Here is a 24,832-nt window from a genome sequence, read left to right as displayed (position 1 = left end):
GCATGAGTGACTGTAACTTAACAAGTGAACAATGAGACAAGACTAAACATAGACTCTAAACTAAACATGAAACATAACATAAATACATTAACATGATATCAATATTTTACTAACATTACACTTGATAAACATCTGCATGTACGCTCTGTCTCTGCTACCATTACGCTCACAGCTGTCCTGCTAGCAAGGCTGCAGACTCTGCAGACAGAAGTCTTTTTAAAAACTATTATGCATTAAAATTAGCATAAAAGCAAGATCCAGAAGGACGTAACCTTACATTGTTTATCTGTAGTTTTATCTTGATCTAATCAGTATCATCAGCAAGCTGTAATGAGACAGATTGTGCGGTCCGTCCACACACACACACACACACACAGACACACTCACAGCTAGTCTGGCTTGATACAGGACTCACAGACAAACAGCCAGATGGGGTGTACATATAGACTCTGGAGTCGTGTGGAGAGCATTGCCATCCGCCTGCCGAGTGAAGAATGAAGTCCTGTGCAGACTCCTGAAACATACACACAAACACACCCTCAAAGGCAAAGGTGACAGACTCTCTGCAGAGACGCTTGCTTGCATATTTCAAGGCCTTACTTACCGGGTATACCCTTGTGTGTGTGTTTGTGTGTGTGTGTGTGTGTGTGTGTGTGTGTGTGTGTGTGTGTGTGTGTGTGTGTGTGTGTGTGTGTTGCTTGAAGTTTGACAAACTACAAAGTCTGAAGTACACGTCCAGACAGTCCGTTCAAACTGTGGATTGATTGTTTGCAAGTTAACAGGTTTTGAAAAATAGATTTTCATCTTAATAGCGACCAGGATTTATGTAGCACGGGCCGTTTTTTGATCATTACGAGAAATTGGAAAATAGAAAATAAAAATGACCGAATCTCCATCTTTTTTTCTTTCAAATGTTTTTATTGTTGTGCACGCCAGTTGTTTCAATCACAAGTTTGTGACAGATTAATAGTCCAGCGGATGATAGGCTGTATCTGAGTATCAACAAGGTAATGACAGGCGAAAGTGACAGATTAGGTCTCCGTGTTGCTCCATCATGCTCCGGCCTGGTGAAGAATGGAGGTAAACATCAACGCCTCGAAGTAGGGAACAACGTTTATGTTTGTGTTTGTGTCGTGTTGGGATCTATATGAATGTACATTGTGTATAGATGGAGGATGATGGAATAAGGATGATGGACATACATCTTAAACGGCGGATGGATTGGCAGATGAAATCGATGGTGTTGTTCTCAGTGACCAGATGACATTTACTTCTGTTAGCGACATCGTTCTTATTTATCTGTATTTAGTATATCCTCATTTTTGGTGATTGGGAACATTGTTGGCATTCAGTGGTTCTCTACTTCTTCATTATCTGAACCTGATTGTCATCATTACTTGCTCTGCTAGGCTAATGATCACAGGCTTAGCAACAGCACTCATCTGTTTTATAAAAGCAGAGAAGTTATTGATATTGTCCCTAATGCAGTGAGTTACATTTGTGCAGGGGGGTGATGTGTTTGCTCACCTCTGAATTTAAATAAGGCCTCAGTGTAAAAGTAATTGCTTTTGTGTGATTCATACCAGCATTATGCATTTGGCTGACATGAGTGAAATGCAGTTGATTTAGCTTCGCTTAATTCAGACCGGAATGTGTTCTACCTTGAGGATTTACACTCCTCATGTCTCCAGTTGCTAGTCGCTAGTTATTTACTGCACTTTACTAGATGTGCCGGTGATGACAGAGGATGTTCTTCTGTCTTTTTTAAAATATTACTTTATGTTAAACATGTCCAAAGTCTAAGTAGTGACTTGGTTGTGTCATGCAAGTATACATCATATTATGAATTATGAGTGTCTGCCGTCTTCATTCATTTTTCACCCTCCTTCTATCTTGTTGGAAACTTTAGTTTACTCTCCAGAATGTTTGGCTTTATCTAGGACTTGAGCTTTTATCTGTCATGGACGAAATTTACTTTTATCATTCCCAAATTAATCAAATTCCTAGACCAGAGGTCTTCAACAGGTGGTCCGCGACACTTAGGGGGTCCACGAAGGTACTGCAGGGGGTTGCAAAATGTTTGGTTGATTAGACAATTTATTATTTTCCACAAATTTAAATGTCTTTAAATACACATTAACATGAATCCAACATATTGTAGCGAACGGATAAATGGAGGCAGAAGGCGTTATCTTTCATTCAGCAATGCACACATTCAGCTCCGCTCCCAACACACACACATACACACACACACACACACACACACACACACACACACACACATGCGCACACACCTACAGTCAGAGACAGAGCGGAGGAAAGGACCTCTTCTATACAATGTATACATTAGGGGGTACCTGCTCCATCTCTCCATCAGTTTCGGGGTCCTTGGCCTGAGAAACATTGAAGACCCCTATCCTAGACCTTTTAGACTTGTCATAGCAGTAAGTGCACAAGTCAATTCCAATATTGCAATACAATGCATCACTTAATAATAACATTATTACACCTGTGTTTAACCAGTCAAAATGTCTGCTGTAAAAAAGCTTCTTCCTACTTACAGTAAAGCAGTATTAACTGAATTCCCTGTGCAACTTTGAGTTTCACTCCACAATACAATTCAAGGGCTCTGCACTTTGCCAAAATGGGCCACCATGCAGCTTGGGAACCGCTGTTCTAGGAAATGTTTTTGAGCAATGTTCCCTCTTCCAAAGACAATTAGCTTTAACTACCTGTCCTCAGACACGAAGCTGGGCAGGAATGTGGCTCGAACCTTCCTGGATTACTACAAACTCAACAACCACATCAAGGACAACCGACCAACTCACATTCAAAGGTAAAGCAGTCAGGCAAATTAAATCAATTACCTAAATATGACTAATTCATGCTGTTCACACTCAAGCAAATGTATTTTTGCTTTGCTATAAATATACCCCACCATCTCATATTGACATGTTTTTTTGTCTCCAGTTCTGAGGTGATTTCCCCGACCGGTGACGCGAACAGAAAGGGCAAGGAGAGAGAGAGGGAGAAGAGCCAGGGTGTCAGGCACTAGACAAACGGACAGACGCACACGGACTGAGCATGTATAAAACGCAGAGCACCGTAGCAGGAGGATCCTTCACACTTCATTGCCTTTAGAAGCTCCACATCTCCCTGGCTATAAAGACTTATTTTCACAGACTTGTAACAATGGGATGACTGGTACTTGCAGGACTTAAATTGGAACAAGCTTCCTCTTGGGTTATTTAGTGACTATAAAATGTGGACTATCGAATGCCAAGGGACGACAGACTGGGCACGCATCTTAAGTCCATCTGAGGCCTTCCTTCAGCAGCTCCTTTATGTTGTTTATACAAGTGTAAATAAATGCATGTTTCCCTGCTGTTACTGACTTATTTTATTTTAATTAGTCATTAAACCCTCAATCACAATGTTGTACATGTTGCTTTCTCATATCAATACCGACAACATTTAAGCGACTATAAGGAACTTTCATTTTGTGTTGATTTGGTGGGCCCTGTGGACAACACGGTGGTGTTTCCATAAGCACCAGCGCCGCGTGTGGTAAAGATCTTGATCTGGCTACATGTGCATTTGTTTTGGAAGCGAGTGAAATAAAAGCGCAACTTATTTTATTAAACTGTTTTTCTTTTTTAAACACAGCTTTTTGCAGGATGCATAGCAATGAGGTAATGTATCTATTTGTGGCTATTTAATATTAATACAACGATGATGGTGAAACAGAGTAAACTTGGTTTTAGCCACCAACATAAATGTATATATTGATGTAAAACCATGTCTGGCAATGTTTTTGGTAAATAAAATAGACATATTACTTACCAGTCTAGGGCCAATTGAAGATCTTTCAAATCCTGCAATTTCTCTCCATCTGTTAAATGACCGATCGAGGTTGACTATTGTTTTCGCCCATGCTCTATCACTTATCACCTATAAAGAGCATTAAGATCTATTAAGCTATTGCATTGTTTACATGTATAGCTCTCTTTATGTAGGCTCTAGCTCTGTTTATGGTGTTAAGAAAGCATTCACTGTTTTTACTTAACTGCAGATTTCAGGGGACTTAAATACATTTTTGATGAGATCAAATATTGAAATGTTGGAGGCAGATGTAACAGTGATTGTGAGGTCAATGCGTGTGTGCGTGCGTGTGTGCAGAGCTTTTGATTGGTCACTTTCTGGTCACATGACTGTACATCCGCTCGCTCTGTGACTGTTGCTGTTTGGCAGCTATGACAACGAACTTTCAAAAGTTGGATGAATGGCTTCAATGAAGAAGAAGAAGCTCTCCTCCTCTAAAGTGCATCACAAGTCTCTGAAATGTACCGTAAACTTGGACATTCACACAGTAAGTGCGTCTGTTGTTTTTATACAAAACTCAGAAACTGTGCTGTAAGCTAGCTAGCTAGCTCACGAGCTTAACGTTACATCCTCTTCCCTTTCCTTAACGTTCGTCTCGCGAGCTAACGTTAATAACTAACGGCTGACACTTAACATGTTAATGTGTTTAAACGTTGAAATAACTTACTTATTTAGCTCACCAGAAATATATTTTCCTAAATCCTCTTAAACATTATGAATATTATAGAGTATGCTGTGATTTAATAGCTTTTATTTGGTACTTTTATCTGTATAAACCGATAAAGATGGTGGCGTGGCAGACTAGACGTTCAAAATAAAATGTCAGCCTGCTAACTACTAAATTGTAAACATTTACCCCTAAAATAAAATGTTTTCCTGGCTTTCACATGGCTTGGGTTTATTATCATAAAGAAAAAATAATAAACACATTTAACTGGCTTATTTTTCAAATTGTTTGTTATAACTAGTATTTTGCATATATATATATTTATATATATTTATATATATATATATATATTTTTTTTTTAATATATATATATATATATATATATATATACAAAAATCTATATATTTTTATATATATATATAATTTATTTATATATATATATATATACAAAAAAATATTTTATATATATATATATATATATAATTTATTTATATATATATATATATATATATATAAATATATATTTTTTAAATATATATATATATATATATATATATATATATATATATATATATATATATATAAATATATATTTTTTAAATATATATATATATATATATATATATATATATATATATATATGCATGAAAAGTGTTTGCAAACCAAATCAATGCTCGATTTATTCTTGTTGTTTACACCCCTGATGTGGTGAAACATCACATTAAATGGTCAAATCAAATGCAAACAAAAGACAGAAACTGCTCTATTCCTAATTATACTGCTTCAGCTAACATATTATTCATCTTGACCGATGATAATTTTGTACAATCAGAGATGTGCGCTCGTCTGTACTGCAGTCATCTAATATCTAATCTTAACTTTCACATGGCTTGGACTCTTGGGTTTATTATCATAAAGAAAAATAATAAACACATTTATTATTTTTAAAATTGTTTGTTATAACTAGTATGTTTTTATTTCTGCAATTCACAAAGACATATCCGATATTTTCTGTAGCCAATTGCTTTTTGTCTTTTCCTACTCCAGTCATTAGTCTAACTAAAAGAGATGCACTTGGACATATTATGATACAAATATTGAGCCAAAATGCTAATTTATTTTACAACCACTTAGAGCTCACTGATTTTAAAACAGTTAGTTTCCTTTAATGCGCAGCACCTGCTGATTTAGTCTCATTTCCAATTGGTATATCAAAGTAATTCAACTTAATTAATTTTACAAGTTTAAAGAAAATCTTTGGGAGCATTAAAAAGCTCCTACTGATTTGGATACTTCCTAGCACACCTGTGGCTCATATAGCTGCTCTTTAAATAGATGTTAAACTTTAAAGGGTTGCTAGCACACTTAAATAGAGGCTTTCTTTGTCCTAAACCAGAAATAAATCTGCCAATAAAAGATAAATACAAAAGCACCAAATCTGATCTGTAACTGTCGTCACTCACTTACACTGTGTGTGTGCAGGTCACATGTCCAGGAGTGCTCCTGACTAAAACCAACGATATCTACCTCAGTGTGTGTATCATGGGCCAGTACAGGAAGACTCTCTGTTTGCCACCTGCATTCCCTTTGCTCTTCCACCACAAAATGTTTTTTGTGAAGGTGAGAATTATAATTATGTTGCCTCCATTACTTATGCACAAGCTGTAGAATTTCCATGACTGGGGCCAGGGGCAATATATCGATATTTTATCTATATCGTGATATGACACTAGATTTCGTCTTAGATTTTGGATATCCTAATATAGCACAAGTGTTGTCTTTTCCTGGTTTTAAAGGCTGCATAATAGTAAAGTGATGTAATTTCCTGAACTTACCAAACTGTTCTAGCTGTTCTATTATTTGCCGGTACCCTCTTAGTAATTATATCCACATTACTGATGATTATCAACATTGTATTTGTGTGAATTCACCAATAGTCAACCCTACAATGTCCATATCTCAATATTGATACCTCAATATTTGGTAAAAGATATTCACACGTCTTCAGCTCACATCACAGACTTTATGTTCCATCTTACTAATACCTATTTATTGTACTTTTATTTCCCAAAGAGTAAGGGTCAATAAATCACCATCCTAGCAGGTGTTTTCTCTTTAACTGTTCATATTTAAACCCTTGTGTTTATAACTTCTCCTCTTGCATACATTGCATCCTTTTTAAACACGCAGCCCTCCAATTTTAACATCACTGCCCCAACTCCTGATAAAAAAGGCCTACTTTTCCTCGAGAATAATGGCAGAGTTAGCTACCTGGCTGTGTGCCTCATCTTGTTATAAGTATTGATTTGCTTTGTCTGTACTCTGTTTTACCAGACTTTCCCCGGTGTTGTTGACCCTGCTGATATAGCTGACCTCCTGGAAGGTAAACAGCCATCTGGGATTTGCTTCCTCATCTCTTAGTCCTGAATCCTCTGCAATGCAAGCTTATAGGCTATTAGCTGTGATACTGATCATTAGCTCACAGTCTGTTTGTGCTTTCCTTCCTCTTAGCTGACACAACATCTTTTGAGCTGATTCAGTTGGTGCCTCCAGGTATGCTTTCTGATGATGCCATATGGGCATATTAGGTCCCCAGTGTATCTAGTCATTACTCTGCAAAAACAGGTTCTCTAACTTGTGTTGTGTGTATTTGTGTCTTCCTGTTTACTGATTTTTAGAGGGTGAGGTCCTAGCCACGATGGAGGAGAGCAGCAGAGATTTCCTGTACCCTGGTCCCAGACTGAGCTCCAGAGAAGGAGCTGCAGAGAGAGAGATACTTATGAAGAGGTCCTCCTCCTTTCCTGTAGGCTGCTTTCCATCGATTCCTTTTATCTATTTCTTAACCCTCCTTCCAACACCTGCGCCCTTGTTCATCAAACTTTCAATAATTGGACACAAGAATGCACTAAAGAGTCCCCATAGGAGTAAAAAACTATTCTCTGATTGTGAGCAATCACATTTATTAAGTAGCGTAAAGTAACTTTTATGAACAGCTCTCAAGTGATCACATGATTGATCACATGCTCAGAGAAGGAATAGCCAATTAGAGGTATGGATTTTACCCTACATCTACCATATTGTACATTCATTTAAAAAAATCATTTCAGTTTACTCAGTTATTATGCATAAATAAAAAAAAGAAATTCAATATTTTATTTGTGTGAAATCCTTAATATCTCCCGTAGTAATTAACTTGTGAAATATATAAATATATATACACATACACATTACAAACACATTATAATGTTGAGTTCACAAATCAAATGATAATTTTTGCAGAATAACATACTGCTCTGCAAACAAAGATTTGTTCAAGTGAATATATATATATATATAGATGTATATCTATATACTGTATATAGATATATAATATAGAATTTAACACCACATTGACAAGTGCGGACAATAAAGATGCATGAAAAGTGTTTGCAAACAAAATCAATGCTCGATTTATTCTTGTTGTTTACACCCCTGATGAATGGAAAAAATAATTTGTGGTGAAACATCACATTAAATGATCAAATCAAATGCAAACAAAAGACAAAAACTGCTCTATTCCTAATTATACCGCTTCAGCTAACATATTATTCATCTTGACCGATGATATTTTGTACAATCAGAGATGTGCAGAGGTGCGCTCGTGTTTCTGTACTGCAGTCATCTAATATCTAATCTTAACCAATTTAAGAAACCAATTCATGTTTTCAAAGGTACCTGAGCTTCTGCACGCCGCTGAATTAGATAAAGTTTATGCGTTTTAAACGTTGTTCACATGTCACAGCAACCCCACATTGTGCTCCCCGTGTGGTCCGGCTTGATTGACAGCAATATTACACGTGTCATTCTTAGGAGACGATTTTTGCTTTCTTTAAGTGAGTCTCCTCCTAATCTCTGTCTGTGCACATAACAGGAATATACACTACTAAGATAACCAACGCTAACGCACTGTTTTGTCTTAGATAAAGTGAAATAACTTTTTCCGAAAACAGCATTTTCCATTTAGAGCCGTTAACCGTCTTTGCTATACAGACAGAGAAAACTGATTTCTTTCTCTTTTCAGTCATTTTTCATGTTGTCATTTTTGCTTCTCCCTCCTCCTCTTCTTATATCATCTCTTTCTCTCCCTACCTCCTCCTCCTCCGTTCATTCCTTTATCTTTCTGTGGCTGTGGGTTGCTTTTCTATCCTCCCCTTGTCCTCGGAGGCACTCACTGGCATATTTAATAGTCTTTTAACACCATTCCCCTTAACATTGCTTTTATGTGTTTGTGTGTGAGGCCTACATAGCAATTTAGATGTCTCTTTCCAAATGCCATATTATTTAAACATCACTGGAGCCTTTCTCTTTTCTGCAATTTGTTTTTTTCACGCCAGGCATAGATTGAAGATTTGCGATTTGTAAATTGGTATTCCAAGCAGTGCTGTTGTCTGTAAGTTTGTCTCCAACTCCCTGTTAAATGTGTTGTTTGTTCCTATTGTCCCTCTCCCTCTAGGGAATCTCCCCCAAAGTGGAGTTTGCCACGACATCAGTCATAGAGGAGAGTGATGGGAGAGACAGCTGGACTGCCTCACCTGTAAGTGTGTCCTTTCATTACATGCTAAAGGTGTGTACGTAACCACTAAGGGTGGGGGAACGTAGGAATTGAGATTCTGAATCGATTCACAACTTTCAAAAATGTATTTCTAAAAATGTTTCCTTCTGAGATATTGCTACTGATGGACAGTAATCCTAAACACACACACACACACACACACACACACACACACACACACACACACACACACACACAAATACACTGTAGTTTTTCTAAATGTTTGTACCTTTGTCTGCTTTGTGTCTGTTGTTGGTTTATAAAACTCTTCAGAAGAAGACTTATCTTTTATAAATAAACATTTCTTTCTGTTTGTAGTACATTTTGTTTTCATGGCCTTTCAGACCTGCTTAGTCGAAATTTAAACAGTAAAACAAACCGATCAAAGTGCCACTTATAAATCAAGTAAACAGTGTGTTTATCAGCCTGCGTGAAACTGAACACATCACAGCTTCATACTCCGCATTACCGTGTACAAGTGTTGACCAAAGCTAGAACAGGGAAGATTCCTCTCCAGAGGGCTCTAATGATATCGCTCGCCATCAGATTTGTCTGTTTCCACCATACATACCCACCTTCTATTGTTGCCATGGCTACTGCATCTATCTATCCATACTGGCAGTGTTTCAAGGGTATCTGTTCTCTCCTTGTGAATGTAATTACGGGGAGGCAGATCTGTGATGCTGATAGCGAGGCTTCTCTCACATCTCCGTCTAGCTGGGAGTTTACACAATGTTTGTCACAGAACCAGTCTGTCAGTCAGCTTTTTACATTAAGTATCCAAGATGAGGGTCACCTGCATCTCTGCCATGGTGTCCTTGTGGATTTTAAAGGGTAACTGTGCACAGCTGCGTAAAAAAAAAAATCACATTTTATTTTTGGGAGAATTTTCAGACTTGTTTCTCTCTTGCTCTTATTTCTTCCTTTCCCTGTATGGGCACTCCCAAGCTTTGTTTTATGGCATGTTCTCATCCACTGTTGCATTCTTCAGTGTAGAGTTTTTATTTTATTTTATTGTATAATCGGTCGATAAACTATTTTGACAAATGAGTAATTGTTTTTCATATTTCAAACAAAAACATTTCTCTGGTTCCAGCTTCTCTGTGAGGATTTACTGTGTTGCTTTGTCTTAGTTGTGCACTGTTAGTCAGACAAAAAAGCAATTTGGTGACATCACCTTGGGCTGCAGGAAACTCTGATGGCCATTTTTCGACTTGTTTTCCCAAATGATTCATGGGAAAAAAAGATCACAGGCAGATTAATTGATTATGAAAGTAATCCTTGTTACAGCCCTACTTCAATTTAATCTTATCCTTCATGGTCTGGTGTGACTGGGCAAACATGTGTGGGCAGAGGTAATCTTCGCAGATGGATATGGGGAGGGTAGAATAAGGCTCCAAATCTAGACTGAAAACAAGTGTTATTTATAAAAAAAAAAACACAGTGAGAATGAAAATCTTTCACTAACAGTCCTGTTTGTAACATATGATCCATCACGCAGCGGTTGGCATGTTGTGCCAAAAACACTACCATGAATTTCCCAGTCGTAGTAACCTAAGCTTAGCTATTTGTTTAAATGGGATGTCATTGACAGCGAAGCAGATTGTCAGAGTGTTCTCCTGGCCCCTCAGGGGGATGTCTCGATCAGAGCACCGCTGTGGCTGTCAGACAGTAGAATTTCTCCATTTTCTCTCTCCTAATGGCTCCTCAGCATAGGCATTTCCCTGACTGCCTGCCCGCCCACCCAGCTGACAAACCTTGTCCTGTTTTTTTAATAGAGATTTAGAGTGATGGCAACTTTCACAAAACCCTTTGAAACTGTAGTGATAAATATACTCTCGGTGTTTGTCTTACTCTTTCTTTGCAGATGTTATCTGGTGCTCTAAGGTTTTGTAAATTGTTATTATTGTCATTTGATTACCATTTTGCATCCAAAAGTCACTTTTAGCCACGTTAGCAGCTAAGGGTGGCAATTTAGTTTAGTCCGTTTGTCAGCCTGTCAGCCCACCACTTTGGACTGAAATATCACAACAATTGTCGGATGGATTGCCATGAAATTCAGTACAGACGGCCAGGACTCCCGAAGGATTCATTCTAAAGCCTCTGGTGATCCCCTGCCTTTTTGTTTTTCGTGCCACCAGCAGGTAATTTTCTTTTCCAGTGAACCTGTCCAACATTGGAAGGATTGGTAGAATATACATACATTCCATCAATCAATCAATCAACCAACCAACCAATCAATCAAAGTTTGTTTGTATGGGCTTTACAATCTGTACAGTTTACGACACCCTCTGTCTTTAGACGCTTGCAGTGGACACGGGAAAAACTCCCCAAAAAAACCCAATTAGCAGGGAAAAATTGGGAGGGATCCATCTGCCAGGATGGACATATGTGAAATAGATGTTGAGGGTACAGAATAAATTCTAATAAGTAGTAGAGGTGGGCATCATCTAAGGTTCCTGTGGTTGAAGATGAATTGTCTCTAGTAATTACAAGTGTAGTGCTGAATAGAAACCTTTTTCTCTACTAATGATGATTAATAGGCTGCTCTGGTATTACACAGCCTTCCTACATGTTTCAGGACATATTGCCAGACTAACGCCATTTTCTTCCAAGTGTTCTCGATGTTTGCTTTAGTTAGTTTGCAGCTAACCTGCTTTGTTTCATTATCTTCTTCTTTAGAGGCGCGACAGAGTCCAGTCATTTACATTCATTGTGCCCAGACGACGTATCGCAGTGACTTTGAGATCCTCTTGCACAACATGAGGTTGACCTATAGGTTTATTTTGTGAAACGTAAACAACTATTAGATTGATCGCCATGATATTTGGTACAGACATTCATGTCTACTTTGGTTCATGACCTAATGAAAACGAATGACATCCCCATCAGCCTCAGCTGTACATTGTGTTTAGTGCTAATTAGGAAATATAATCACGCTTAAATGCTAAACTAAGATGGTGATCATGGTACAGATTACACCTACTTAGCTTACGCATGTTAGCATTGTCATCGTGGACGTGGTTAGCATTACTGAAGTTAGCATTAAGCTCAAAGCACCGCTTTCCTGCAGTGGAAATAGCAGCTAATCATTAGTTGGAGACAAACTGAGACTCTCAGTAGCTGTCGAGTGAAGAACTGACAAGATGGTGGTAGATGGGAGAGCATACTTTGCTTAATTTTATTAAATCAGGCTAATCTCAAATGGCACCCTTGATGAGGATTTATTTATCATTTAGATTCTCTTAAGAAATAGTTTTAATGTTGTGTGATTTCCCTAATTAGCATTTAGATGATCTTTGTTATACAACCAGGTAATGCCTCTTTATCATATTAGACTGGAGATGGCCATCAAATGCAGTTAACATTTTATCTTAACTTATTTATCCCCGGTTGGCATTACCCGCAGGAAGTGGGATATTGCATCGGAGAATGATGTTAGTGGCCATTAGAGTTATTGAAGTAATTCTGCAGAGGTTGTCTCCGTGGCAGTGCCGACTGCGAGGGCTGTTGTTGTTGTTGTAACACTTAAGCTGAATGATTTAGCTAATGGTTTAATGGGTTTGTCCGGGGAGAAGTCGAGAGTGAGAGGAGCTGCCATAATGGCTAAAAAGGCTGACGCATGTGTAAAGGAAAAACATTTTGGCTTGTGTAGAGATCTAAACTGCTGAGACAAATGTTATGTAGACTTGTGCGGCTGCTTTGACACGTTAGAACAACATTTCTCTCTCCCTCCCTCTCTCTCTCTCTCTGCACTCTTAGACTTGCTGTCTTTCACCAGTGAGGCCATCTGTAACCTTATCCAGAGAGAGTCCAGCAAAGAAGTGTTTGCAATCCAGCGGGCTTGTTTCCAAAATAGATTTTGCGAACTGTGTCTCTTGGAAAGGTGGGGAGGAGAGGCTAAATGTTGAGGCTAGAATTAAGAACTCTGCATCGTCCTCGACATCCAGACGCTCCCCTTCTTCATCCCACTCTGGCCAAAGTCCCCAGAAAAACAAGAAAGACAGAAAACACCCTTCTCCTAGAGTTTCTGTAGACTACCAGCAGCCCACGGTTTCCTCAAGGACACGAGCCTTGTCCCCTTACACCCACCGCAAGATGTGCCAGCTGTCAGAGGACGCCAGGCAGAGGCTCAGCCATCTCCAGCTGGGGCCTCATCACTTCAGGAAGGAGACGGAGAGCCAGCCGCCCTTCTTGGTTGGTAACATGAGATATATTCCTCCAAACTGAAGGCAATTGACAAAAGAAGCGATGTGATGGTTTGTTTAATGCTAATAATACACATGTTCAGTGGACAGGGGTTAAAATTAATGGGATCCTGAATTGATGTAGTTCAAACCTCAGTGGGAGCTTCCCAATTTTTTACATAATCTAGCGGGCAGATTAAGTGGAGGGCATAATAAGAGAGCAGTGTTAATCTTTTTACCTGAGCCGTTAATGGATTTTGACGTCATGAAAGCGTTTCACTGTGTGCACATGTAATATGGCCTATTATCCTCACTGAGGGGCTTGATTGTGCTTAAATAGCACACATCCTGGATGTAGGCTGGTACACAGCTATTTGTTAACATTTTAATTATGGCCGCATCACTGCTACGAGGTATTTGCATATAAAAGGGAGTGATATTCTGATCACACAGCCGTGGGGAATATACAGTTGATGGACAAGAACAACACAGCCTTCCTCCCTCTGCTCCCCTCTGTATTCACACTTCTTCATTTACATCCAATCTAATCCTGAGGTATGAATATCAAAATCCACTAACATGCTGTTATTAAACGCAATGATTAGGTAGAGAGTTGTTTGTATTTGTCACACACATGAATGGAATTTACTAGAATACAACGGGCGTTTTATTAAATAGAGGAGCGTGTTTTCTTTCCCCCTCCAGTTTTCCTGGGGGAATCTTCTGTCGACAATTAACCCTAGTAATTGAGAGTCAAGCTGCAATTAACAAATAGATACCTAATGAAGTAGCTTAGCCCCATGGTGAATGCATTATCAGAGCCTCAACTCCCTGTTTGTTTGTGTAGAGCGAAGCACATTGCCAACCTATCTTCTTTGAGATCGCATTTTCTGTGAAAATATAGTCTTTGTTTTCTTCACACCTTATTGGGATCTTTTTAGTAAGATTATTCGGGGGTTGAGCTGACAGACAAATGGCATAACAATGAGGCTTTTTTGGCAGCTTTTCCTTTATTCTGCACAAACTAAAGAAACACCAAGAACAGAGTGAATGTGATTAATGTATTCTGTTGATTTCATTTATGCAATATAGCCAATGTCATTTCTTATTTGAAGTTGATAGATTGGGTGATTGATTAACGTGTCAGTATCAGGACACTGAAGAAAAGAGTCCTCGCTGAGTGCCAAAACAACATCACTGTGCATGTGCTCACGACGTAGAGGGACACAGCGACACATTAACTTTATGATATTGTTTGACAGCAGATTGTTTTTGTGTTGTGTTTGATCAGGTCTCCTGTTGCAGTAGTGCCTCTCTGATGGCAACTCCTTCCTCCTCTCCACACAGTGATAGCATGCATCGGCACTCAGTCAGCTTCACAACAGATCACACAGGTAGACCTTCACGCTCTCATGCAAAGAGCAATACATGTACTGGTACACACCTGAGGCCAAGACGGACTTTTTGCAATTGATCTAATATATCACGATTGGTTGTGTTGTCTTGTGGACATGTGTCTATTTTCTTTTCTGGTTTGATGTCTTTGTTTACATCTTCACTTCCTGTGATGATGATGATGATGATGATGATGATGATGATGATGATGATGATGATGATGATGATGATGGTTTAAAGCTACACTAAGATTACACAGATAGCACATGGCTCTGTTTACAGCTGCCTCTCTGTGAGTGACGTTCACCTGTGAATCTTTAAGGAATAAACTTTATTTTCTGTTTAATTAAAAGAAGTACAGCAGATGTCGTTTAACTCGTCTTTGTCATTGTAGATTCTTCTCTGCTGGGCAGTCACAGACCAAGAACAGCAGTAAGTCTAATTATAACATTTAAAACCAGCAGATGACACAATGTCATTGTTTGCACACATACTGTACATACTCACTCTACTGTTGTGGCATTTTGTTCTTAGAAAAGTATTCTGAAGTTGTTCTTTTGTACTGTTTTCATTCAAACTTGTCTTCTTATTTAGTTTGAGATGTATTTAATATTGTGAAACAATGTATAAAAGTAACGATAACATATTATTGTGTCTATAAAGCTATACCACACTATTGGGATTAAAGATTTGATGCACTTTCTTTTACCCATCGTGACATTTGAATTTTTATCAAAAAACCTTTTTCAGAAAAGACAAAACATCCTGCAAACTGTACAGAGTTGTCACTTAACTTTCACCGTGTTGCCCTGTGACTTCTTCCAGGTGAAGTCGGGTTCTGTGAGGATGCAGTCGTCTCCACAGACACGGTCCAGACTTGAGGCTCAGACCCAAAGCCGTGTGAGAGGAGCTGCCTCAGCTCAGAGCACCCTGAGCGTGTCCAACTCCAGAAGTCCTGTGAATCTCAGCCGTTCCCTCAGAGAAAGGTAAACACTCGAATGCAACGCTTCCCCTCAACCCGACCTTGTGAATACCTGAATCTCTGAAATGTTTCTCAAACTGTAAACGGGGAACAATACACAATGACCAAAAGGCACTTCAGCAACATGCTTATTAATACAACACGCATACAATGCGATCGTAACTTCTTAATGTTTTCATGGGATGACCTAAAAATGTTCTGTGGATTGACGAGGCTCTCAAACAGGTGAGACTGTTCTTGTTGCCACAAAAGCAGACGATTTTGTTCACATTCAGCAGAAGAAAACATAATCCTCCTTATGTGGTGTTTGCCCTGAATTTTTCCTGATCCATCTGTGCAAACCATTGGTGTTTGCTCAAAAGATATTAAAAGCAAAAGAGGCACCTGTATGAGTTTCCAATTACAGTATACGACAAATATACGACAATCCCATGAGATGTTAGTCATACACTGCCGCTGCCTTGCGTGTGTGTGTGTGTGTGTGTGTGTGTGTGTGTGTGTGTGTGTGTGTGTGTGTGTGTGTGTGTGTGCGTCCAATCTTTAATTTTGATCACACTCGACAGCCAGGATGATTTCCCCTCCACCTCTTAAATTACAGAAGCTGATGTCTTGTCATGTTTGTTCATTACTGAGAGAGGTGGCAGAGAGAAGGGAAAACAAAAGGGGGAAATGGTATTGATTTGCGTTTCAGCTTGAGTCTGATGCATTTGACCCGATGCACGCTTTAATACATTCAGAGAGACCTCGTCATTGATCGCGGCAGCTGTGAGTTGAGCACACCGACGACGCGAGCGATGTTCCGTTTTGTTTGTTTGTTTGTGCTCTGCCTTCCCCTTCCCTCCTGCTCAGTCCATAAGTAAACATTAAAATCAATAGACAATCTTAAACTCCAAAGTAAATTGTAGGAAATGAATGATACTTTTCTCTCAATTGAAAACGCGACAGGAGTTGCAGGGTGGGAGATTAGAGCTGGCCTTTGTAGATTCCCTCAGACAGGGAGAGGGACACGTCTTACCACGAATCTTTGATCTATAAAGAAAATGACAGATGCCAGTGGCAACGTTTGCTCCCTAAGCCCACAAGTCTCAGTCTATTCATGTCTCTGGATGATTCGTCCTTGATGACTTTTTGAAGCAGGTAGCGAGTTTATCTGATTACAGATGAAACGCTTCCATTCCCACTCTGCGAGCCACGCCAACACCCCGTCCAGTCAGTCAGACAGTCATCACCCTTCCACTCCCCACAAATAGACGTGGATGAGAAGCAATACTGGAATTTATTACTGTTCACTTCTGTCTGTCTGTCAGTGCACAATCTCATAACTGCCTGTGGCCAACTTGCCAACACATTTATATTGTATTGATGAAGCACATTTCTGCCTTCAGCTCAGATGCACCACTGGTTCTGTCAATTGTGAAATTGCTTTCTTTCTTTACAAACGGAGAAAATGAACGTTTAGATGGAAGAAACACTTTGAATTTATTTCAACGTGTTTTAAAAATATATTGTTGAGCAGAGTACACCTTGAGTGTGTCGAGTGTTGTTCTGGTCGTTTCATCTTTGCATCAACATCTTGTGTTGTGTGAGAGCACAGACTAGTGGACAGAAGGAACATCTGTGAGAACCTCTTGGGACACACACACACACACACACACACACACACACACACACACACAAGCATTATTTAGTGCAGGGGTCAGCAACCTTTTTGATACTGAGAGCTACTTCAAGGGTACTGAGTAATACGAAGGGCTACTTGTTTGACACAAACTTCCTGAATAATATTAGTTGCACGGGTCACCTTTAATGTTATCATTAATAATCATAATCATAATACATATTCATATATGTGAAGAGACTGTCTGATCACATGTGATTTACCATGGTAGGAAACAGATATATTTAAACTTATTTATGTTCTCAATCTATTTCAACATTTCAGCGTTATCACATCTTTTTGTAAATATCTTTGACAAATTTTAGACAGAGCTTCATGGTGACTAGTGCTTTTGTTAGAACATGCTCTGCGGGCGACTCACGTTGGCTGCCCCTGGTTTAGTGTTTAGAAGTTATAGGATTTAGAGACATTTTCATCATCAATTAATCTTTTAAACATTCTCTGGATGCAGCTTCTCCAATCTGTGGACTTGCTACATATATATCATCAACATCTTGGAGTGATGATCCCATAATATAAGTCATTTTAATGTATGATCACAAACGTATTCTATACTCTGACTGTTTTTATAACATCTCAACACAAAGCTGTCAGCCCACGTTGATGCATGTAAATGTGACTCAAACTCTGTTCATGAAGTTTGTTTTTTTGGGGGTTTTAATTTGACGTTTCCCCCCCTCAGGCTCCAGACCAGTCAGCTCAGTCCATCCTACTGCGAGCAGATCCACAGCCGAGTCGAGAAGATTCTGCAGACTCACAAAACCACCTGGGACCGCCAAGTGACCTTTGACCTTTAATATCCTGATTTGCCCACAAGGGGACCAAACAAGTGAGGCAACAATACAAAGACTGTTTACTGTTAAACCAATGCTTCTAATAATGCATACACTCTATTCACAGTCTGTGGGAGTGGATACACACACACACACACACACACACCTTCTTTACCTTAGGACTTTATCATTCAGTGAGAAACATCTCACACACATGTATCTTTGTTTATGTCCTTTTGACGGTCATTTAAATTTCAAATCTTCCCAAGCACCCGCTGAGCCGTGTTTGTTGTCGTCACTCTTTGAAAAGAGGGACATTAGCAGGGGTTATGATCAAAAGCATAGCAGCACTGCTTCCCTCCCACCCATCAGCTGGGTTATATATATATATATATATAATTTTTTTTTTTTTTAAATGCTCCAATTGTGAAACCAAACGGAGACGTCGTCTAATTTCTCTAAAGCTGTGTTTGAAATTGGCTCGTGTATAAAGAAACGACATTGTGTGTGTGTGTGAAGAAGACATGGAGGATGTAAGCTGCAGCTGTTAAGGGCTCATCTCTCGCAACACAAAAGAGAGACAAGAAGGTAGCCCACAGCCACCGTTGGGAGCCAGCAGCTACAAGAGACTGAAGAGATTTAAGAGAGAGGAGGAACAAAAGTAATCCTGAATGAAAGAGCAGAAGAAGCAAGAAATTTAGCCTCAACATAAATTAAAACGGTCATTCAGATCCATCGTGTTCCACTGAAATGTCTTGAACAGTGAAACAGTGTTTGTGTCCTCATCAAAGCTCGTCTGGCTACTTTCAATCAACCATGGGAGCTGTATTACATCTTTTATCAATGTGCTCTCCTCAGATATACCTACAGATTAGTTCTGAATGAGAAATATAGAATATATATACATATTAGAGTCACGGTGTAAAGTTTAATAACCTTCAAGCATCTGCTTCATCTTTATTACCAGTGACAGCGTCTGAACACATGACATCATTGAAGCCCAGTTTGCAGGTTAAACTTGGCCAAATTGTTTGTATACATTAAAAAATGACAGTATTAAATTGCAAATGATGTAAATCGTCTTTAAATGTTATTAGCAGTAATGAAACATTGGTTGTGATAAATCTAGTCGAACTGCTTGATAGTGATTCATATGAAGTCTGAAACCGCTGCAGTATTTGTAAAGAATGTCCCACAGTACTTACAGCGTGTCTCATCAGGGTCTTAAACATCTTACTTTGTGTTATTCATGCTACAAGACACATTTTCAGGCTGTGATGTGTAATTTACAAGAAGCATTACAAACATGGTACCAGTCATCAACGAAAATATTTTAATGTTCATTTGCATGTATATTTAGAAAGACAATGATTACTGTGCAGTAAAGTGTTTGGGAGATACAGGTCCATTTGATTAAAAAAGAAGGTTGGTTTCAATTGTAAATATAAGCAATTTGTTTTAATATCATTCAACAACCCATAATATCAATATGTATGAAAAGCCACCAGTCTGTTCTTCAGATTTACTTCTTATGGAATTTACTCTTCTTCTTATTCTTCTTGCCGGCTCCTTGTGCGGCTTTCTCCGTCACGATGTGCTGGTACTTCTTTTTGTTGTTACTGGTAAAACGAGAGGAACGTACAGTTTATACGTCTGCAGAAATAGAATACATCTACACACACACACACACACACACACACACACACACACACACACTGTACTCCTGACAATATCCTGCCCACGCACAACACAACGCTACACCGGCTTAGCAAAACCTGCCGAGGTGTAAAAATGAATTCTGTGACCCATCAAAGTCTGTAACCTGAATTATAAATGCATCATTGGTTACATACTTTGATATAATGTGTGACAGCAGACTCAGTAGATTTCTCTTTAAATCACAAATACTGTGTTAACACCAAACGAGAAGCACATTTTCACTTTGACCGCGCTCGACGAGCCAAAGAGGGCGGGGCTTACATCTATCGATACCAACAACGTTTCCTCAACCACTGTGGCTGCGTCTCACACACGTTTGCTGAATTAATCTGGTTTAGCACAGCAGCAAGAACTCAACATTAACAGATGTTGCTGTGAAATAACTACATGATCATTCTGTCCGCAAGACGGCGAGCAAACAACTTTTAAAATGCTTGTTTTCTGAATGGAGTTTGGCAGAGGAGAATCTCAACTTACATTTTAACCTAAATTGACGCACGTTTATTCATTAGCACCTTTGCATTGACCTTGTATGTAAGTGCACCGTGCGCTTGAACGCACCATCACACCTTTAGTGTCATAATAAAGACACATCCAGTGAAAGCGTTTCTTTGTTCTCATTTTAACTTACTGTCTGAACTCAGCATCAGAGAGCAGCTCCTCCACCATGGTTCTCTTCCTCTGCTTCTTGGGAATACGGGAATGATAGAAGTCGACTGCGCTGTCCACCACCGTACCAACCTGCATCACATGCACTTAAAGTTACCATCAAATGCACTACATCTAGAAACATGATTCCTTTGAGTGTTGCAGACTGTTAGTAGCTGCACACTGGTGTTTTCTACGGACCTGAAAATACTTGGGAAAGCCATCTCTGTCGCTCTTCTTGTAGAACCTCTTGGGATCCGTGGCGCCTCTCATCTTCAGGACTTGCAGGTCTCCTTTCAGCTCCTGAGACATCTCTGGGGCTTTCATATTAAACCAACCGTCTCCTGTCGATTTCGCCTTCTCCACCTGGGAAAGACAGATTTATATTATTTAACGAGCGTTACAGAAGCCTGTACTGTATTTATGTTAATGTGTTTGTGACTCGGGCCATGGCGTGTCATCATAACTGACTCCACAAATGAAACATGATCCAAGAGAAGAGAATCAGTATAAACCAAAGACTCGCTTTGTCAAACTTACTCTGCGTTTCAACTTTACGGCTTTTTGGGATTCACTGTACGGAGGCACTGCATCCTTCTTTTCAAAGTCCGCTCCCATCACACTCTTCTTCATCACCTGAGGACAACAACAAAAACTGCAACACTGCAAAGCACCAAACTGTCAACAGACTACGACTCAGAGATAAAAAGGCCAAAGTCACACAGAGCTGGAGCGAGACCATGAATAACACGCTCAGGTGTTATTGGATTTACTCGTCTTCGCATAACTATAAAGTTCATTATTCATTCTGCATCACAGATCCCCTTCAAAAAGGGAAAAAATAATCAATCACTTATTTACCTCATCTTGGATCTTCTTTTCCTTTAGTTTTCGCAGCGAACTGGAGACGGCTTTTGATTTGCTGCCATCAAAATTGATGTACAAACCCCCGAGCTCCTTCATCCTGATGCCAGGGTCAATACGGCTGGACAACTCTTTCCTGAAACAAATTGATTCAGAGAAGATTCCTCAGGCACACGGTTATAATAATAATAACATATAAGAAGAAGAATTAATGTGGCTTTACTGTCTACATGTGCTCCGTTCTTAAAGTCGAGTGAAATTTGTTTTTTAGTCTTAACAAATATCAAGAAATGCCCAAAAGCATCTGTGTCTTCAGTAGCAGCAAATGGGCCGAGACAGGAACAGAAAGTATTGTGAGGCAGACAATTGGTTTGATCTTTTAAAGGAAAAGTTCGGCATTTTAGGGAAATATGCTTATTGTCCCAGAAGGTGGGAGATTTTACCATTTGGCTTATACATCTCTAACAGATATCTGGTACACTCGGGGGTAAATGTTTGTATTAACATAGTAATGTGATAAAGAACCACGTTATGTGTCACTTACAGGCTCACTGTCCTTTAATGTGTGTGTCCATGTTTGATCAATACAATACAATTATTTTGCTTAACATTTAGCTCTGACCTCTTTAAGTTTGTCAACATGACTCCTTATCTCAGTGTAATACATGTAAACAAATGTGTGACAATGATGGATTTAACTGGATTTGTTAAAAATAGATAAATTATTATACATACGCGTGTGGCTGCCACCCATCATATACTTACAACTCAGGATTTCTACACGCGTAGAGGATTTCTGTATCTTCGTCCTCTTCGTCGTCATCCCCCTCCTCGTCCACAAACTCCTCCTCCTGCTCAACTCCCTCCTCCTTCGTGGCCTTCTTCTCCTCCCCTGTTGGCCTCTCTTCGTAGTATTGTTCATCAACTTCCTGTCCGGGCCGAGTGTCAATCATAAACAGTCCATCAACTGATGCAGCTGCAGCTTTAGACCTCTGGGACGGCCCTGCTTTCTCCTCTTCCTGGTCCCCCAAATCCTCCACTTCAGCATCTTCTGCGTCTGCGTCTTCAGTGTCTTCAGCGTCTTCGTCCTCGCTGCTCTCCAGCAGGCTGATTATTTTTGTATTCTGTATGATGACGTCTTTAGGTTGCTGTTCAGTGTCAGATTCCACTGTGATATTGTGTTGCTGGCTGGATGTCACCTGAATGGACTCGACTTGGACGTCAGTGGAGTCGACCACCTGCTGAGCATCGCTCTGCAATGAGCTGACTTCCATTTTCTCCTCCTCACTGGGCCCAGTTTCCACAACAGCATCCGCAGCTCCCTGTGGTGTGTGGGCGTCCACATCAGCTACTTCCATCGCTTCATGTTTCTCTTCAGCCTCCTCTGTGATTTCAGAAGCACTCTCACATGATGTCACTGTAGCTGATGGACAAGGCTTTAACGGCTCCGATGGCGGGATTGTTTCCTGCATCCTCTCCGTCTCAGAGATGTCTCCGTCCTCATTCTCAGGACACGGCTCCTCCTGCTGGCGTCCGACAGTCACTGCAGGTTTACTCACAGCTTCCTCAGCACAAGCAGGGCTGTCTGATAGCAGGGGAGACCTGCGGGGGGCGTCCTCTTCTGAAATGACAATGACTCCCTTTTCCTCGCCGAGTGTCTCTGCCTCTATCGGATCGAGATCAGGACAGTTCACGCCTTCGTTTTCTTCCAATGATTGGCTCTCATCTGACTCCAACAGCGTGCAGTCTGCGTCCACAGCTATCACTGTAGTTTCTAGCCTTGACTCGTTTAAAGAAGTGTCCTCCTCAGCTAGCTCCGCAGCTTTTTTAATAACAATACTACAGTCCTTGACTAAACTCCTGGGGGCCAGAGTCGTGCTGGTCCCTGAGCCTGCGCGGCTGCTGCAGGGAGTCCCTCTGCTTCGCGTGGACACGGGGCTGCCCACCGAGGAGTCAGAGTCCCCGGCTTTGTTCCCCCTTCTACGCGTCCTCATACTGTATGTGGGCCCGGACTCAAACCCTTCAGAGTCACAAGACAGGGGCTCGCAGAAGTCTACAGCAGCTGCTGCCTTCCCTCTGGCTGCCAGGCTCCTTCGAGCTCTCGGTGCAGGGGACAGAGAGCTTTCCGAGGCATCGTCTAAATTGATGGGGATCACTTGTCGTTTGGATCGTGTACTTCTGCGTGTGGTGGACCTAACCGCTGAGACGCTGCTCTCAGCATCCGAGAGCTCCGAGTCCTCCGTTTGTGGTTTGGCAGATGATCCGGTGCGAGCTGGTTTTCTCTGGCTTCTGGTGACTCTCTGGGAGTCTGCCTCCTTGACGTCTCCGGCCTCAACGTGAGCCGAGTTTTGGCTTTTAGGGATCGTCTTCCTCCTTGTGCTCCGGCGGACACTTTGGCCAGCTTTACATTCAGACACTGCAGAAGAGCATGATTCCACCTCGGACACCTCCTCATCTTCCTGACTTACTGCGCCGGGCGGTCTCCTCCCCCCCCTGGTGCGCGTCATCGGTATTTCCATGGACATGGTCGAGCAGCACGACTCCACTTCGGACACGTCTTCGTGGGTGGAGCCCATGGGAGTACATGGCTGATCCGGACTGTGGAGTCTGGAAGCTCTGGTGCATCTCTTCAGCGTGGGTGAAGACACCTGGGGACGTCCCTCGCTTTTTTCCAGCTGCCTGCTGGTCTCCTCCAGGGCATGTTTGGTGGGGCTTCCTGCTTGAGTAACGGTGCTCCTGGTTTTTCGAACAGTGGGAGGAGTGGCCTGTGTGGCAGAAATTAGACATAGATATTAGTACAGCTGGTTCTACAGCCAGCTTTATCCCAACAGATAAGGAACATTCAAAAGGTTTCTTATCGTCAACAAATCCCACAACAAAGACTTAAACCATCTTTGTAAATGTTGCATTCTGCACACTTTGAAGTCTGTACTTTGTGATTTATGCTGAATAAGACCATAACAAATCATGAAGAACTGAAAGCATGTGTGATTCATTTAGTTTTCTTTAAATTAAAGATAACTCAAAGCATGCACGCGCACACACCAAACTTTACCCAAACAGTATTTGTTTGTATTTTATTTTATGTTTTCCCCACGTTTATCAAAACATCGAAACGTTTACAAACTCTGAAAGCAAAGATAGTATGTCCACGTGAATCAGAGCGGCGCGCACGCGCACTCACACTCACACACAGGCTAACTGACACGTGCCGGGCCTCCTCCACCTCGTAATTAAACATTTACATGATCTCTGAACATTTACAGGTTCACATAACATCTCTTTGTCACACGTACCGGGACATCCGAGGACTGGTCTGAGTTTGTTTTAGTTGGAGAGTACACGCGTACTCCTCTCCTGGTGGCCACCATCTTGCATGCTGCTAGCTCCTCTCTCACTTCCGGTTTGAAGACTAGACTAAACTAATCGATAGACGGAAGTAAGAT

At 40.5% G+C, this 24,832-nt stretch overlaps 2 protein-coding genes across 2 annotated transcripts; one reads left to right on the top strand and one right to left on the bottom strand.

Moving 5' to 3' along the window:
• Positions 1–4,258: 4,258 nt before the first annotated feature.
• Positions 4,259–19,640, top strand: spata6 (spermatogenesis associated 6). Its single transcript, XM_029429649.1, is given in 12 exon segments — positions 4,259–4,369; positions 6,032–6,169; positions 6,884–6,932; positions 7,061–7,102; positions 7,228–7,352; positions 9,042–9,122; positions 12,903–13,337; positions 14,619–14,721; positions 15,117–15,154; positions 15,548–15,708; positions 18,065–18,150; positions 18,153–19,640. Coding segments are annotated over 12 exon segments (1,365 nt in total). The 5' UTR covers positions 4,259–4,282; the 3' UTR covers positions 18,173–19,640.
• On the bottom strand, positions 19,466–24,757 carry dnttip2 (deoxynucleotidyltransferase, terminal, interacting protein 2). Its single transcript, XM_029429648.1, has 7 exons — positions 24,683–24,757; positions 22,152–24,151; positions 21,384–21,522; positions 21,063–21,158; positions 20,724–20,888; positions 20,506–20,615; positions 19,466–19,774 (listed from the first exon to the last, which is right to left on the bottom strand). The coding sequence occupies exons 1-7, from the start codon at positions 24,755–24,757 to the stop codon at positions 19,678–19,680; spliced, it is 2,682 nt and encodes an 893-aa protein (XP_029285508.1). The 3' UTR covers positions 19,466–19,677.
• Positions 24,758–24,832: the final 75 nt, after the last annotated feature.

The sequence above is a fragment of the Cottoperca gobio genome, chromosome 4 (genome assembly GCF_900634415.1).
Source record: "Cottoperca gobio chromosome 4, fCotGob3.1, whole genome shotgun sequence".
NCBI lineage: Eukaryota > Metazoa > Chordata > Actinopteri > Perciformes > Bovichtidae > Cottoperca > Cottoperca gobio.
This window is presented reverse-complemented; position numbering and strand designations above follow the sequence as displayed.